At 36.3% G+C, this 15,476-nt stretch overlaps 1 protein-coding gene across 1 annotated transcript in view; it reads right to left on the minus strand.

The window, feature by feature from the left end:
- Positions 1-4,485: 4,485 nt before the first annotated feature.
- Positions 4,486-15,476, minus strand: part of LOC107083642 (dynamin-3-like) — a 36,759-nt gene continuing 25,768 nt past the window's right edge. Inside the window, exons 17-21 of the mRNA XM_015373013.1 lie at positions 14,547-14,661; positions 13,473-13,637; positions 11,720-11,955; positions 11,433-11,606; positions 4,486-6,522 (exon numbers count right to left, since the gene is read on the minus strand). Of these exons, the coding sequence (XP_015228499.1) occupies positions 6,480-6,522; positions 11,433-11,606; positions 11,720-11,955; positions 13,473-13,637; positions 14,547-14,661 (733 nt within the window). The 3' untranslated portion in view covers positions 4,486-6,479. The remainder of the gene's footprint in view (positions 6,523-11,432; positions 11,607-11,719; positions 11,956-13,472; positions 13,638-14,546; positions 14,662-15,476) is intronic.

Below are 15,476 nucleotides of genomic sequence, written 5' to 3' on the forward strand. Positions count from 1 at the left end.
GTTTCCTCCTGACTGTTAGTGCAGCTCTGACGCTACATCCAACGGACCAATGAAAACGCAGCGAGGCTATTGCGCAATTAAAACTGTGGGTGCGTTCGTTTTATATACGCCCACTGCCCGAAATATGCGGGGATACTTTAACTTATTTATTTAAAGTCACATTTTCAATCAAAGCGCTTTTATTAGTAGTAAGTAAGTTTTGGTAAATAAGAATAATCGTCGTGGTATTTGTTCTACGTTTTTGAGTCGAGCCTAAGTTTCACAATATGTTTCCCCAAATGTTTTGTGTTTTGTTCAGGTGTACGTTCAAGTACACCCTGTAAACTTAAGAGGTTGTCATATTAACTAACGTGGTCATATCTAATAATCAAAGGTCAACTCAGACCTAAACAAGTCTTAACACTCTTGTTTAATTTTAGAATTTTTTACTGTCTTCTTTCTAAAATGTATTTGGAAATCCAAGTTTGCTTTTATAATAATAATAAAAAAAATGCTTTAAGTTTCAGGTAGTTTTTCTGTATTACGAGAAAATGACAGCTCATTGCTCATTGATGGATAGTGTAGTAGGCCTTTTTAGTACACACTAGTGCAACAACCTTAAGTATTTATAAGATGATTAACAAAGTCCAAGTGGCCAGGACCATGGACAGCAGCACACATCTTAAAGGAATAAGTCCAGCATTTCCTTGTTTTTCCTCATTCATTATCCAAGAAGTTGTCCAATACTAAGCGAAAGACGACACAGAAGAAAAAACACAAATCACAAAAAAAAGATAAACAAAAAAACAAGAAGATACACACTGACATCCGGTCAATTTAGAGTAGCCAGTTAAGTTTCTGGAGACTACCCCGCATCATGCATGATGAGAATGTGTAAATTCAATGCAAAAAGGCCTTCTTGCTGCAAGAAGAACCATTGTGCGATGCAAAGTATTTTTGTTTTTGTTTATTTTTGCCAAGGAAACGAACAGACCGTGAATGCACCATGAAGTATAAAACAAGCTATGATAGAAAGCACTGTTAAATGGGGGAAATGGAAACATTTAAAAGGCAGGTTGTAATGACAAATGACGGAACATTGCGAGACCAACATTCCTTTGAGTATCAAGAACCTAAATTGGTTCTGTGCCAGGCAACATTTGGTTGTCAAGTTGGGGAAAACTGTTTCAGCTGCAGCACATTGCCTTGTCTGATCCCAATACTTTCACATTCCCATTTAAGGCCATTAGAGGGTGCTGCATAACAACCTGTGGAGCATTTGTATAAGGAGGGCTAATGAGCTGCTTAAAGCAGTATCCGTCCTTGAGGGAAAAAAAATAAACTATACTGACTTAATTTATCACTTATATCTTAGAACAACACATCATGTTATATGTTTTGCTGCTATGTTATAATTCCTCATATGATAAGGTGAAATATTTTCTAAAATCCAACTCTACAAACATCTCCAAATGCTCAAGGCAACTTTCTACAGTCCTTTTAAGTACATCTATTTTATATTTTTATGTCGCTTTTCCCTCTCAATATTATCTACAGTTTTAACCTTCTATTTTCTTCAGATCTGTCTACTTCAATGACTGCAGTAAAATATTTGAGTTGAATATGAGAACATTGCATTGATTTCAAAGAGATTTGGTTACAGTAAAACACATGGAAGCAGTTTGTGCAGAGAACATTGGCACACTGAAATGATCAGAGGTAATTTTTAAAAATCGGATTTATTCAAGTCAGCTGGTGACCATACAGCCTGGTTGGTATGCTGCTTTATGGTGATTCACAAAAACTGAGCAAGTTTTTTTTCTTTGCTGAGCTGTTGAATCTGATGACTTATTCACCAAAAAAAATGCTATAAATCTAAAGGTTGAGAAGTTTGCAATCCAAATACAGCTCAAATGCCTCGGAGGTAAAAATTACATCCATTAATTTGTCTCCTGTGGTGTTATTCTCGTTTACATAAAATTCAGAATTACCCATTTTAGTGCTCTTATAAAAGCTAACACAAAAGCTCTACTTAATAATATCTTATTATCCAGCTGTTTTTATTGTCAAAATACACACCGTAATGAAAGAAAGTTGTTTATATATTTAAATGTCTAATCTTTGCATGCAAAGGCAAAAAATAACAATTACATTTTCCTTTTTATTATTAGATTTAATTTAAAATACTTTAAAGGTCTGAGAGGGAAGTAAATTGTTGCTTTAAGTATTATAGCCTTTTCAACAAGTTGCTCCAGATGCTGACATCTGAAGACAGTCAGGGTCTCCTGTAATGGTTTCGTTTACAGTGGATCTGAGGAAGCATCAGAAAAAAAGACACTGCTGTTGTTTCACAGCCTGATAAAGAGTTTGCTCAGGGTTGTTTATGATTTTTTTTATTTTATAAAGTATTCTACTTTGAAAAATCAACTCTAGATGTTCCAAAGCAGTTCCTTAGAGCCCAACTAAGAGCAATATTTAAAAAAAATTCTATCCAGAAATAAACTTTGAAAAACTTTTTAATCAAAAGAAGACTTTGACAGTGTCTCTGCTGTTTTCTCAGATTTTATTTTTTCAAAGATTTTACTTTTTTTTTTTTTATTATTTTCATATATTATGACTTTGATGTTTTTACTTTATTTTTTGAATATATTTTCAAGGATTTTATATTTTTTAAGTGAATTTTTGTTATTCATCTTTTTCAGATTGAGTCTTACAAAGTTCAATCTTTTTAAATTGTGTTTTACACATAATCTTTACACTTAAGCCCAATACAGATGCTTGTTCTTGACCAATAAAACTGCTGGTTCATGCAGACCAATAAAAAGGTATCTTTGCTGTCCTCACCAGTGGAAAGCACAAGTGCAGAAGTAAAGATAATGTGATCTGTAAAAGTTCAAAAAGACTGCAACTTGTTAAAACTCAAAAGGCTAAGAAAAACAGCAAATCTTTTTCTCAAAACCTTTTTTCAGAAAGAAGTTTTACTTCTAGATTGCATTTTTTTAAAACTTCCGCTCAACAAAAAATGCATTTCTTTGTGTGCAACAGTAACGGAACAAAATGCACTCTATAAGTGCCCAGATCAAAAGCTGTTTTCTAAGTAAACAACAATGTATATACATGCCTACATCAATTTCAGATCTTCTCTCACGGCGGAAATAATGTTTGACATGTTCTTCTTTCTCTTGAAATCTAAAAAAAATAAATAATTTTCAAAAATGAGTACTTCAATACTTTAACTTGTGTAGATTTTTAACCCAGTAAACTTTTACTTGTAGTAAAATAAATTGTAAAAATGAAAATGTGAATATATGAAAATTTAAAAAAAGAATTCTCACATAACTAAATCTGAGGGAAAAAAGGAAAAGTTATATTTAAAAACTTTGTTTTATTATGTTTCAAAGTTTCATTTCAGGATTTCATTTTTCTTCCTAAAAAATTTGTTCTTAGCTTGCAGCAGCAATGGAGAAAAAAAAAATCATTTCATAACAAATTAGGTTTTATTTTTTGGGATCTTAATGATGTTAATTATTGGGACTAAAATCAAAGAAAACCAAACACATCAAGCACAGTCAGACAAGTTGGAAACACATCCTCCTGCTTATAAGAAGAGATAATTAACCATGTGTAACCTAAAAAACATATTTACATTAACTATACTGCAATGTTGAATCAACTAACAGGAGAACTTAACTGCCTCAGATATAAATCAAGGGTTTTAGATTTCTATTTTTAATAAAATGTGAAAAACCACAGATTGCTTCCCATTTATAATATGCTTTTCAACCTGGAGAGACTCACACAGAGAAAAGTTGCAATCAGGATATGTTAAATTTATTTTTGTAACATTCATTCTTCAAAATATTTCCATTTAAGGAAAACCAGCTGATTGTGAGGACTTATTGACTCTCTGCAATCCCTGCACTGAGCATGCATGTAAGTGGAGTGACAGTGGAGAGGAAAACTCCCTTTTAACAGGAAGAAACCTTAGCAGAACCAGGCTCAGTGTGAGCGGCCATCAGCTGAGGCCGACTGGGGCTCAAGGAGACAGAAGCAGATGAAAACATAAATAAAATAAGTTATTTAGTTTGGATAAATAACCTAGAAAAGGATTGGAGTGGTCTTCTGCCGAGGTCCCGGTCACTGGTGGTGGAATAAGCCAGAGGATGAGTGGGAATGAGAATGAAGAAGGAGATGGGATGGAGGTGGGTGAAAGCTGGCTTGCGTGCAGGAGAGAGAAGCTAGGCCAGGAGCTAAATTAAGGGGTTCTTGCAAGATGATTGGCTTCGGAGAAAGTGTAACCTCCAGTTGATTGGCTTAGCTGAACGAGGGACATCGCAGGTGGTTCAAGTGAAGCTGATAAGAGTCTTCCAGATTGAATTTACACTTAAGATTAATTTGTGTTTTTGTCACATGAGAAATCTCAACGAAGTATGACGGATGTCGTAATTCTACCCCAAACCCAAATTCTAATACACCAATAATCACTCTGTTGACAATAAATGACATTATGAGGAAGAAGTTTATTGAGGAGCAATACAGACACAGAAAATAACAACTGGAGCATTTCCAAATTTAACATCATGTCTTCTGCTAAACAGTTTTAGCCAATTCCACATCAGCCAGAATCTTTAGCTTATATCTTTTCCTCTTCTTCTTTTTTTTTTTTTACTTCACAATTCTCCTTCTATATTTAACTTTGGCAATAAAGAATTGTAATCCATGCCAGTAAGGCAGTCTAAATAAGAGAGAGGAGAGAATATAGTGAATACAGACATAGAGAACGATTAAAGCGATAGGATTCTTGATGAGGTCTTTAGAGTCCACTGGTACACTATGTCCTTATCATTACCTATATACATCAGAATACAGTTTAGGCTTACATACACAATAACAAAGTGACAGAGAAGCACTTGAACACTGACAATACAACCGTAAGCTCTGATGCAAATACTGACGGACTGGCTTCAGGGATCTCATGGACCAACAAGTTGGCTAAAAGAGGAAAACAAGTTGGTGATGGGTATAAACGCATGGGTCAGACCTGAGAAAAAGGCTAAATGGAAACATGTCATATGGTTGTGCGTATCTGTGTCTTCGTTTTGGTCCTGTAAGGGAACCCAATAACATCTGGCATAGATTCTAGCCCTCCTAAAATCCTCTTAATGCACTCTAAAAACACCTGGGTTGTTTCTTTAACACAAAAGTTGTGGTTTTCCTGTATAATTCACTCTTATGCAGACTTAACTTTACAAATTAGTTATTTCTGACTCATTTTAGAGTTGAATTGATGCTGGGAAATACCTAAAAACTAACCCTGCTGTGTTAAAATCAACTCTGGCCTTGATTGGTCTGTTTTTAGCCTGGGTAAGGGGTAACAATAAAAATGAAATAACATAACCCAGCAGTTTTTAGAGTGTGGATGCATGAATACATGGATGGTCTTGTGTTAAAAACCTGTTTTGCCTTTGTATAATTTTCATTCGTAGGTTTGAAACAAGTCAAAACTTCAAAGTCAGCATCTGAATGGGAGCTTGAGGCCGTTTGGGTCACAAACGGACCATGGATACAGCACAGGTGGACACCTATGACGAGGTTAAATGTGTTATCGAGCCTGTTTTCCATATAGAGAATACTGAAGGTGCTCCTCAGCCTTGCTATGTGTGTATGGCTGCTACTACGACACATGAACAACTCACAAAAAAGTCAAACACTGAATTTCCCCTCCTGCGGGGTTTATGATTCATCATTAACAGCTTTGACAGTGAAAACAAACAGAACTGAAATGCCAACAAACGTGCAAAGACAGCACATGCACACGTGTCCTCACGCACCCCCCACACACGCACACAGCACGCAGTTACACATGTACAATGTATTATTCACACAGAAATACGCTTATACACAATTATACTAAGATACAACTTCTGTTCCTAAGAGAACATCAAGCTGATAATTAACACTCAGTGGGAATGAGGGAGGGGGGGTAATTCTACAATAAATTAATACAATACTAAATCAAACTCAGCCTACATATAGGCAAATTAATCCCTCCCCCATAAACACACACACAAAACACAAGCACACACACTCTACACGCACACACACACACACTCCCATGCAATAAAAGCAGCTTCTGTGGCATGCTGCATTTTGGAATGAGTAGGGCAGTATGACTGCTGAGAGTATTCTTATTTTTTTTTTATGTAGAAGCAGAAACTGGGGGTGCTGGCTGAATCATAGGGTCGAGTCGGGTAAAGGGTTGCAGGGTAGTGGACCTGCTAAGCAAACCTGGATCACAGGCGAGCAACAAGCGCACATATATACACACCACAAGACAAGTACCATACTGTACATAAATATATGGACGTCTTCACCTGGCAGGAAACTGAGGTTCAAAGGGGTCAAAGACTTCGGCGCCTTCGCTAAGGAGAGACGAGGACAGCAGAGCCATGGCTAAGAGGGGAGGGGGTATGAGGGGAGGACAGAGGGGCTTTAGTTGATTATGGGGGAGCTTGTCTTGTAGGAGACGGAGGTGGTCGGCGGCTGGTGGGGGGTGGTGATGTGTCGAGCAGCAGGAAGAGGTGAGGATTGAAAAGAAGGGAAAACAAAAGAAAACAGATTATTCATCAGTGTGAAAACAAATAGAAAATATCTCTCTCTGATAATTCAAAGTTGATCATACTGCATCTAAAACACAAATAGAGTGAATTTTAGGCATCTTCAAGAAATTAGGTTTAGAAATATGCTAGGATATAAAGTTTGAAGATAAAAACTTTTATCCAGTTTTGTTTCACAGAAACAAAACTGGAAACAAGAAAGAAGAAGGAGCCTCATTTTTCATGCGTTTTGATGGGCTATGTCCATCAGTTTACGCTAACATAAGTTTAGCCTGTTGCCTAGTTAGCTCACGCTACAGCCAGAAATATCCAACATTTTATACCTTACCCTGAATTAATCAGAATTTCATTGCTCCTCCATGAAATCTGTTTTAGACATTACTAGCTGAGGAGTGACGGCCTAGTGGTTAGAGCATAAAGCTTGGAATACTGAGGTTCTGAGTTCAAACCCCTCTCCCACAGAATGCCACTCTGGCTTTCTGAGCAAGACCCTGAACCTCACACTGTTTCCCGTGCGTCCAATGATGGCAGCCCACTGCTCCCCAAGGAGATGGCTTAAATGCAGTGGTAATTTTCTCCAATGTGAGATCAGTAAAGTTCAATTATAATATTATATAGCTTGGAAAGAAAAACAGTTCCCGTGTTCTCCAGCTCCTTTAAAACAATGCAAAGGGAGTTAATGAAGATATCTTAACTGGATCCCCAACAATTGCTCTCATTGCTTTTGTAGTTTTGTAAATATTTCCACTGGTAATATGATTGTTATTTCTTTTTTTGGTGTTAAGCTAACAGTCTTTGAGGTTGAAAGACCCCTTTGCCATCACCCTAAACTTTACCTCCGTACATACTTTATGCATTAGATTTTGAAAAATCTATATCATTTCCAAAGATGAATACAAGTTGAGTACATTTCTGTTAACTAAAACACAAATTTAAATGTCATGCATGTCAATTATTTTGGACGCTTAACAACAAAACTTTCAAATCAGCTTCAATGCTCACACCTGTGTCCACTTCTATTTAGAAGCCGTCCTGACAAAGTTTTTCCACCAGGTTGTGTAAAGCTCCAGCTGCTATATTTATATATTTTTATTCTATTTCTTTTTCTGGTCTCCAAGTTACAGCCATTTTTCTGTGCCCTGGATTTCCCTGTCAGGCTTAAACTTGCCTCATCCCTGGACAGCTACCCTGTAACCTGTTTGCCTCGATCTCAGAGCCTTGACCATTTCTTAGTTTTTTACCTGACTTCTGCCTCTACATGTTTGACCTCTGTCTGACTTGGATTATGGACTTTTCTCTGCTAATCTGTCAGACACCTCTGCAGCGATTAAAGCCTGCTCTCTTCCCAGCCGACTTACTGCCTGCTGTGACATTGTCTCCCTTACTGGTTCCTCTGAAGAGTTAAGGACGAAACCAACACAATCAAGTCACCAGTCCAAAGTGTGATAAGGTTAATTGCTTTCCTATTAAGTGTTTTTTACAAAATAAAAAACAAACTCTTTAACAACCACCGACACGTTTTCTTTTTAAAGGTTACTGCTTGTTTTTGCAAAGGTTTCATAACTGCCATCAGTTGTTTTGTTTTTTTTGTTGTTGTTGCTAAAAATACATCTCCAAAATATTATTTGTGATTGGAAGGCCTTTAAGGGCCCACGGTGATTTGGTGATTTAAACAAAGTTAAACATTTATTTTTTCCAGAATATTTTCCTGGTGATTAAGGTTAAAGGTTCTTCTTTTCAACCAGCTCTACAATAGGCAGTATTTTCTTCTAACTAGGCCTGATGTCTGGAGCTTGATCACCCCTCACTGCTCAATAGTTGATAGATTGAAAATCCGGTTCTTTTTCAGATCAGTTAACGCACCATAATTATGTAGCAGCATAAGGTACAGATAATTCTTGTGATGTTTGTCATCTTTAGGGTCAAGTTGTCTGAAGAAAAAAGTTTGGGCGAGCAGAGAGATGAATTAAAACAGGAACAAGTCTCTATGACGTGTCCAGATGTGGCTTATAAAACATATTAAATCTAGAAATGATAGCAGCTCTTTGGTGAGCTCACAGTTTAAGTAAGGTTGTACTTATCCTAACAAGCTCCAAACACTGCTCTAATCAAATTATATATTTTAGTAAAGATTTTAAAAGGTAACATCCCAAAGAGTTTATTTTATTATCGAATTAAACCCCACTATTTAACATTAGATTTTTACACATACACCATGTCATTGTTTTATTTTTATTATTCTTTTTAATATAAATAAGAAATGACTGCTAACAGAGAGGTTATAACAGAAAAACTGATTCAATCTTTAAATATCTCTTCATGGTCTTTAAGGAGAAATGGAAAAATCTGAGTAAAATGTTTAATAAAAAAATGAAGATTTTTGTGATAGTACAAAAATATCCACACGCCAACCATCTTTGAAATCAGCTTAAATCTGGACCAGTCCATATCTGATCCAGGACTCAATGTGCTCTACAACGCACTTTGGTTTGCATCAAATGCAGAGATCTCTAAAGATCCATGAATTGTACATGTTGGTGACCTTAAAACTAACAGAGCAAATTTAGGAAAGAAGTATTTCTAAACCTGGCTTCACCTCTTTAATACTCATCATAATCCGATTCCAATTTTATTCATAAAGCAGTTTAGTACATATACAAAAATCACACAATGGCAAAAAATATTAAAAACTTGTAACTTAAAATTAGAATAATATACATCATAAAGCTAGTGTGTTTTCCAAGGAAGGTCACAATATAGACCTCTGTGTTACTCTCAGAATCTCTTAAACCGACCCTAGTCATTTAAATACTGTAAGTCTGAAAGAATGACATCAAAATCCTGGAAAACGTGTGAATGCAAAGTTGCCTTGTTACTATAGAAACCACTCGGTACTCCAGCTGGCCTCCGCAGCAAAGAGCGTAGGTGGAAAATGAGAGAAACTGCCGAGATTTCAATGAGCAGCCTGTAGAAGAATCAATTATAATTCTGCAAAGTGGCTTCCATCGCCTTATTAAACTAAACAGAAAGCTAAGTGTTTGTATTTGGAGAAGTACCGGAGTAATAGGTGTGTTTCCCCTCCATAAGTCACTCTCACTAATGCATTACTACTGTCTCTGTAAACAGCACTGTAGATAGACACATCTTGTAGATGTGAAATTGCATTCAATACATTACATTTGTGCCTACTACATGGATTAATGGAACAAATAACTTATTAATGAACCTGTCGTTGCTTTGGTGGGTCAACATTATGATCAGCAAGGTACCTAAATATCCTGAAGGAATAAGATTGGCATTTTTCTTAAATAAAGAGACAAATTTCATGCTGATAGGTCTAGTATTAAATATACAAATACTGACAGAGACTGATTTAACCAAACATATTAAAAGCTACAAGGGATTAAAGCTTAATGCCAATGTGACTCTTAGGACATGTTAAAGACAGCTTTGAATGGGAACAAATGCAGAAACATTTTAAAAGGCCTAAATGATTTCATACCAAACAAGCGTTGAAGTCAGGTTCTATTATAATTAAGTATTTCCTATCTAACCTGCAGTAGATTAATTAATCACTTAGTTCATCCAGCTTGAAGATAATGAGGAAAAATCTCCATATTTTAAAGCTGAATGGTGATATAGAGTATATTTTTCTCACTATGTTTCTCTTTTTATAAAGCAATTAATAAAAGGCACATCTGAATCAAAGCTTTGCCCCTAAATGTCACACAGGAAAACAACTGTAGATAAATATAAGAAATGGCAACAAAAAATATATGCCGCTGGCATAGATAAAACTAGAATGGCAATGTAACGTACCCCCATCCCAAAATAAGCCATATAGTTTCATATCGCTTTCAAAAATATGCCAATATTTTAAAAATCGTGAAGTATTGCTAAGCCCTAGTTGGTTGGTGTATTTGAATGTGATTTAATGTAGAGTATAGTTGTCACAGTCTTGGTTTTGTTATGTTTATTTAGAGTATTCAGCTTTACTTTGCTTCTTGTTTTAGTGTTTAATTATTATTTTGTCGTTTTCTTATTAGTTCCTGTCTTCCAGGTTTTCCATTTGTTGTCCTCTGCTGCCCTCTTGTGTCCTCTTTCCCTAGCATTGTTTTCTGCTCTGTCCTCACCTGTTTTCAATCCTCTCGTTAGCCCTCTCTTTGTCTCTGTCCCCTTTAAAAGCCCTCCCTCTTCAGTTCCTGTTTGCTGGATCCTCGTCTAACGTCTGTCTGCGTACCTTGTCTCTCCCTGGCTCCTAGAGTTTGGTTTTTCCCTGATGTCTCCTTGGTTCTGGTTTGTTTGTTATTTTTGTTGGATTTTTTGATTCCTGCCTCAGTTCCTGTGAACCTCATTAAACCCACCTAAATTCACCTCTGCCTACTTGCCTCTGCATTTGGGTCCTCAATCAAACACCAAACCCTGACAATATTGGCTCTAACATTTTATTTCGCGGCAAAGTTTACTAATCTAAACCGCTTTAGATGTCTGGTTAAAAACCAAGAGTTTAATCTAGTCTCCTGTAGATAAATTGTTGCTTATTGGTCCATTTTAAACAAGACTTTACTTCATAAAAACTCTTTAAAGGCTGTGGGGATCAAACCGGGTACTTGTGACCTTCTCAAAGCACAAGCACGCTGCTCTAAACGCTAGGCCAACACCCCCCCGTAATTTAAATAGGATTAGTAACATCTTTCTTAATTATAATGCATCTTTAAAACAAACTTTTTGTACAACCATGATTTTGTCAGCAAAATTCATTATTAAGTTTTACCTGCTCCAATTAATTAATTCTTTAGAAATAGTATTTTGAATCAAGATGAGGACTGCATTTACCTGGGAATGCTAGGGGGGGCCCTATTAGGCCGGCTGGGTGCCTGAGGGCTATCAGCACTATTATTGAAGGGTCCCAAAGGTCCCGGCCTGTTTGGCGGTGGTGGGGCCCCTCTGGGAGCCGGCCGCTGGCCTGAAGACATCCTCCTAGGTGCTGTGGGGCTGGGTGGAGGAGACCTTGACAGCAAAAGGGTTGTGATTAAAAGAAAAATCATAATTTTGTATATATGAAAGCCTCTGGATCATATCAGGCCAGTATTGTTTTCATGTCTATATCACATCCATCTCACCTGCGACCACCAGCAGCTCCTCCCACCCAGGAGCTGTCAACAGGCGGAGGCATAGGGGTTGTGATAGTTGATGTAGAGATGTCTCCTATAATGGCCAAGGCCTCTTTTAAGGCCTGGTGGGTCCTCAGCACCTCATCCCTTCGCTGGGCCTGCTCCTGGGACTCATCCATCAGGGCGTTCTGGTCACCTGCAGAGTACAGGCACGCCAGCAGCTCCGCATTGATGAAGTCCTTCACCTGTGACAAGACAAAACACAGAAGAAAAAAAGAATTAGAGCGGTGACAGCAAGAGTAAGTAACTGCCGGTAGGATGTGTTTAACTTCACCAGGTGATGATGAATGCACTGGTGAAAGCAAGCAGGTTTACAGCTGACAAGACGTTCAGAGAGACTGAAAAAGACAGCCATATTAAGGCCAAAGTTGTTTTCTTGACCTTTATTGAAGAAAATGGATGGATAGAGACCGTACTGCATGGAGTTAATAAAGCTCTCTTAATACAGTTTGATTCTATCTCTTTGAGGTCAACTTTGCAGATTTGGTTTAATATGTTGTTCTCTTTTCTGTGCAGTGATGACTGGTGAATCATTTTCTGTGCTGGTTTAATCTCCCTGGTCATTCCAACTGATTCAGAGAAGAAAATTATATCGATGCATCACTTAGGAAGAGTTGTTCTATAGTTATATGTTGGGCTGCGGGTTATACGGCAATTGTATTTGATATGCAACTATTTCATCCTCTATCTAGGCCCTAAAATGCTTTTTCTGCGACAGTTAGTTTAGACGTATGGAGAAGAATGGTGTTAGCGAGCAAATTTTAATATTGTATTAGAAACATTCTTTGAAAATTACAAATGTATATTTTTGTCACAGAGTTGAAAATGATCTATGGACGATATTGATTTAAAATGTATCCTGAACGCTCTAAAGTCTCATATTATGGCTCTGCTCACGTTTATTAGTGTTTTTCTTTAATTACATAATGGCATGACTCATACAGGATCCAGATTGCTGATCACTGGATGTTATATATCTATTGTAGCTGATTATGGCTGCTCTCGTATGTTAATGGTTTTTAAACTATTTTTAGCATTCATGTATAGTCTTCTTTGAACTAATACAAAGATGGGCCTTCTTAGAAAGAGGAATTTCTAGAAAACGTAATTTCCTGATATTTCTGTACTGTTATAAAGCTGTATTAATCATCTAATGTTGGACATTTAGGTGTCTATTTAGAGCACAGGCTTCCCAACAGCCTATGACTCAAAAAATAAGAACACACTAGATGAGAAAGCCCCTAAAATAAAAAATAAAAAATATATATTTTTTTTATGAATATAAAGCCATATAATTACATTTATCTTGAAATTATTTTAATTTTTTAATGACATATAATAATATCATTTATCATTAAAGGTATTTTTTGGATTATTTAATGGTGCATTCTCCAATTTAATGGTATCTGGAATATTGGAATCATATATTAAATAACTGAATAAATAAGGGTAACATTATATATTTCCTGGTACATTTATTTTTTTTCATTGGAAATTACCATTTATGTATTTCAGAATATATTTTGGCCCTATATACCTCAGTGATCACATCACACCGGTGTGTTATTATCAACTGGGGGGCTTTAACTCCCATTTTGAAAACATCAGAGGTGTAGATCCAGAGGAATAAAACAATGACTTTCCTCAAAACATCTAATTTTTTCCTTCTCTGCATTTCTGGAAAATTGTGTTTATCTCTTACATTGTTGATCATCAGATGCATGATGGTCTTTGGGATGAGGTCCCTGATGCACTTGTTCACAATAGCCATGTAGGAATCCACCAGATTGCGGATGGTTTCAACTTTACGCTCCAGCTGAGGGTCCATGGAGAAGTTATCTGTGGCTGTGGTGGTCTCACTCTCAACCTGCAGAGGGAGGAAAAGTTCATGTCCTTAAGTTAGAAAAATGACATCACTAAGGAGTTAAGATTTTATTAAAAGAAAAAGCTATTCCAATTATTTACATTTTTACCACTCCTTTATATGAGCACATTTAGAACAAGCCTTTTTCCACTTTGTGATAAAACAATGATGATGAACAAAAACAATGATAATCTAATATTCAATGCAGTGCAGTAAAACAACATTGATCACAGAATCAATTGCTGCAATACTGGAATATAGTTAATCTAAAATGCCAAAGAAATAAAGCAGAAAGTTATTAGTTGTGGAAATAAATCAACAACGTTTATGCTGTTAATGTTTGGATATAAAACACCCACATTCGCTTTATGTGCTTTAATTGTAGTGATGTTTCAATCACTCTGTATTAACCTGTAGAGACTAAATAATGTATATTTTTTGCTATCATTCAAACAACAGTCCCCTTATTTTCCATATTCATAGATTTTTATCTCCTTTATAGCCAAAAAATGAAGCTTTTTCAGTACAATAGGAGAAGTCAGCATCTGTTAGGACTGTTTTTTCTTCTGCAGAGAAGAACTTTTTTTGTCAATTAAATCAAACATCAGAGTTTATCAACATTCAGTATGTCTGTCTAAAGTAATGAGAAATAAAAGTGAATTTCATTCTTGCTTGTGCCAAAGTACATCACAACCGCCAACTTTGATGCTTGTTATTGGGATTTTGGCCTTTATCTGATTCCTGTTGATCTGAGAATGTTTTTTTTCCAAAGTTAATTTTAAATATCTATGTTTGTCATTGGTTGTGTGAAAAATCTAAGCCTGAGCTCAGTGACGATGTTGAAACCAAATACAGCAGCTGCTCTGACATTGAGATTTTCTCACTGAGCTGCGCTTAAGTGGATTCACTAACCGTGATGGTCTTCTCAGGGTAGACCCCGGCACGTAGGAGAGACGACTTCCAGCTGTCCACGTCATCCTGGGAGTCACAGGCCAACTCCAGAGTGCGATTGTCCTTGTAGACATTCCTAAACAAAATAACATGCTTTTACTGGGGATCTTATTCTGTCTTAGTGTAAAGCCTTCAGATGATGTAATAGAACCTAATATATGAAATGTTTAAGACATTCCAAGCTAATATGTTCATAAGGAAAGTGAGTAAAGTCTTTCACACAACATGCTGTAGCAATTAGTAAAAGTAAAGCATCAAATGAAACCTTTCTACACAGATTCTGCTTCTTATTAAGAATTCATAGTTGTTTAAAATCTATCTGCGTGTTTTGTTCATATAATAATTTTCAGTCCAAAATCTCTTTAGTAATCTATAATAATCCAATAAATAAGGGTATTAAATAAACTAAAACTAGTGATGAATTTGCCCAGTGTTTAATCCTTGTTTTTTTTCTTCTTTTTTTTAAAATAAATGATTGAACTTAAGTCACAAATAAAACTCAGCTCCAACTAGCTGTTGTTGATCTGCAGACTAGGCTTATAGCAGCCACACTCTAAAGTAGCTTTGCAGCTGTGTTTGCTGTGGCCCCATTCTTTAACAAAATCCCTGCCTGTATTTATGTTTACAATTTGCACATCTGTATTGTAACCTCTACAAGTGGTATTGTCGAAATATTACATGATTGGTTCTGATCATATTCTGCAGCTCAGACATCCCAAGCTGTTCCACCAGAGCTTCTTGGAAAACAGCTAAAACATTACTCCACAAATTTTAAGATTTCAAATCAGAACTCTTTAAGACTTCCACACCAGAACCTTGATAAGAAGCATATCAAGGTGCTTTGAAGAGAGCTTAAACTCCTTGTTTCTCAGGGACAGCCCAGAAACATAA

This window comes from Cyprinodon variegatus, unplaced genomic scaffold (assembly GCF_000732505.1).
Source record: "Cyprinodon variegatus isolate N-32 unplaced genomic scaffold, C_variegatus-1.0 Scaffold79, whole genome shotgun sequence".
Taxonomy (NCBI): domain Eukaryota; kingdom Metazoa; phylum Chordata; class Actinopteri; order Cyprinodontiformes; family Cyprinodontidae; genus Cyprinodon; species Cyprinodon variegatus.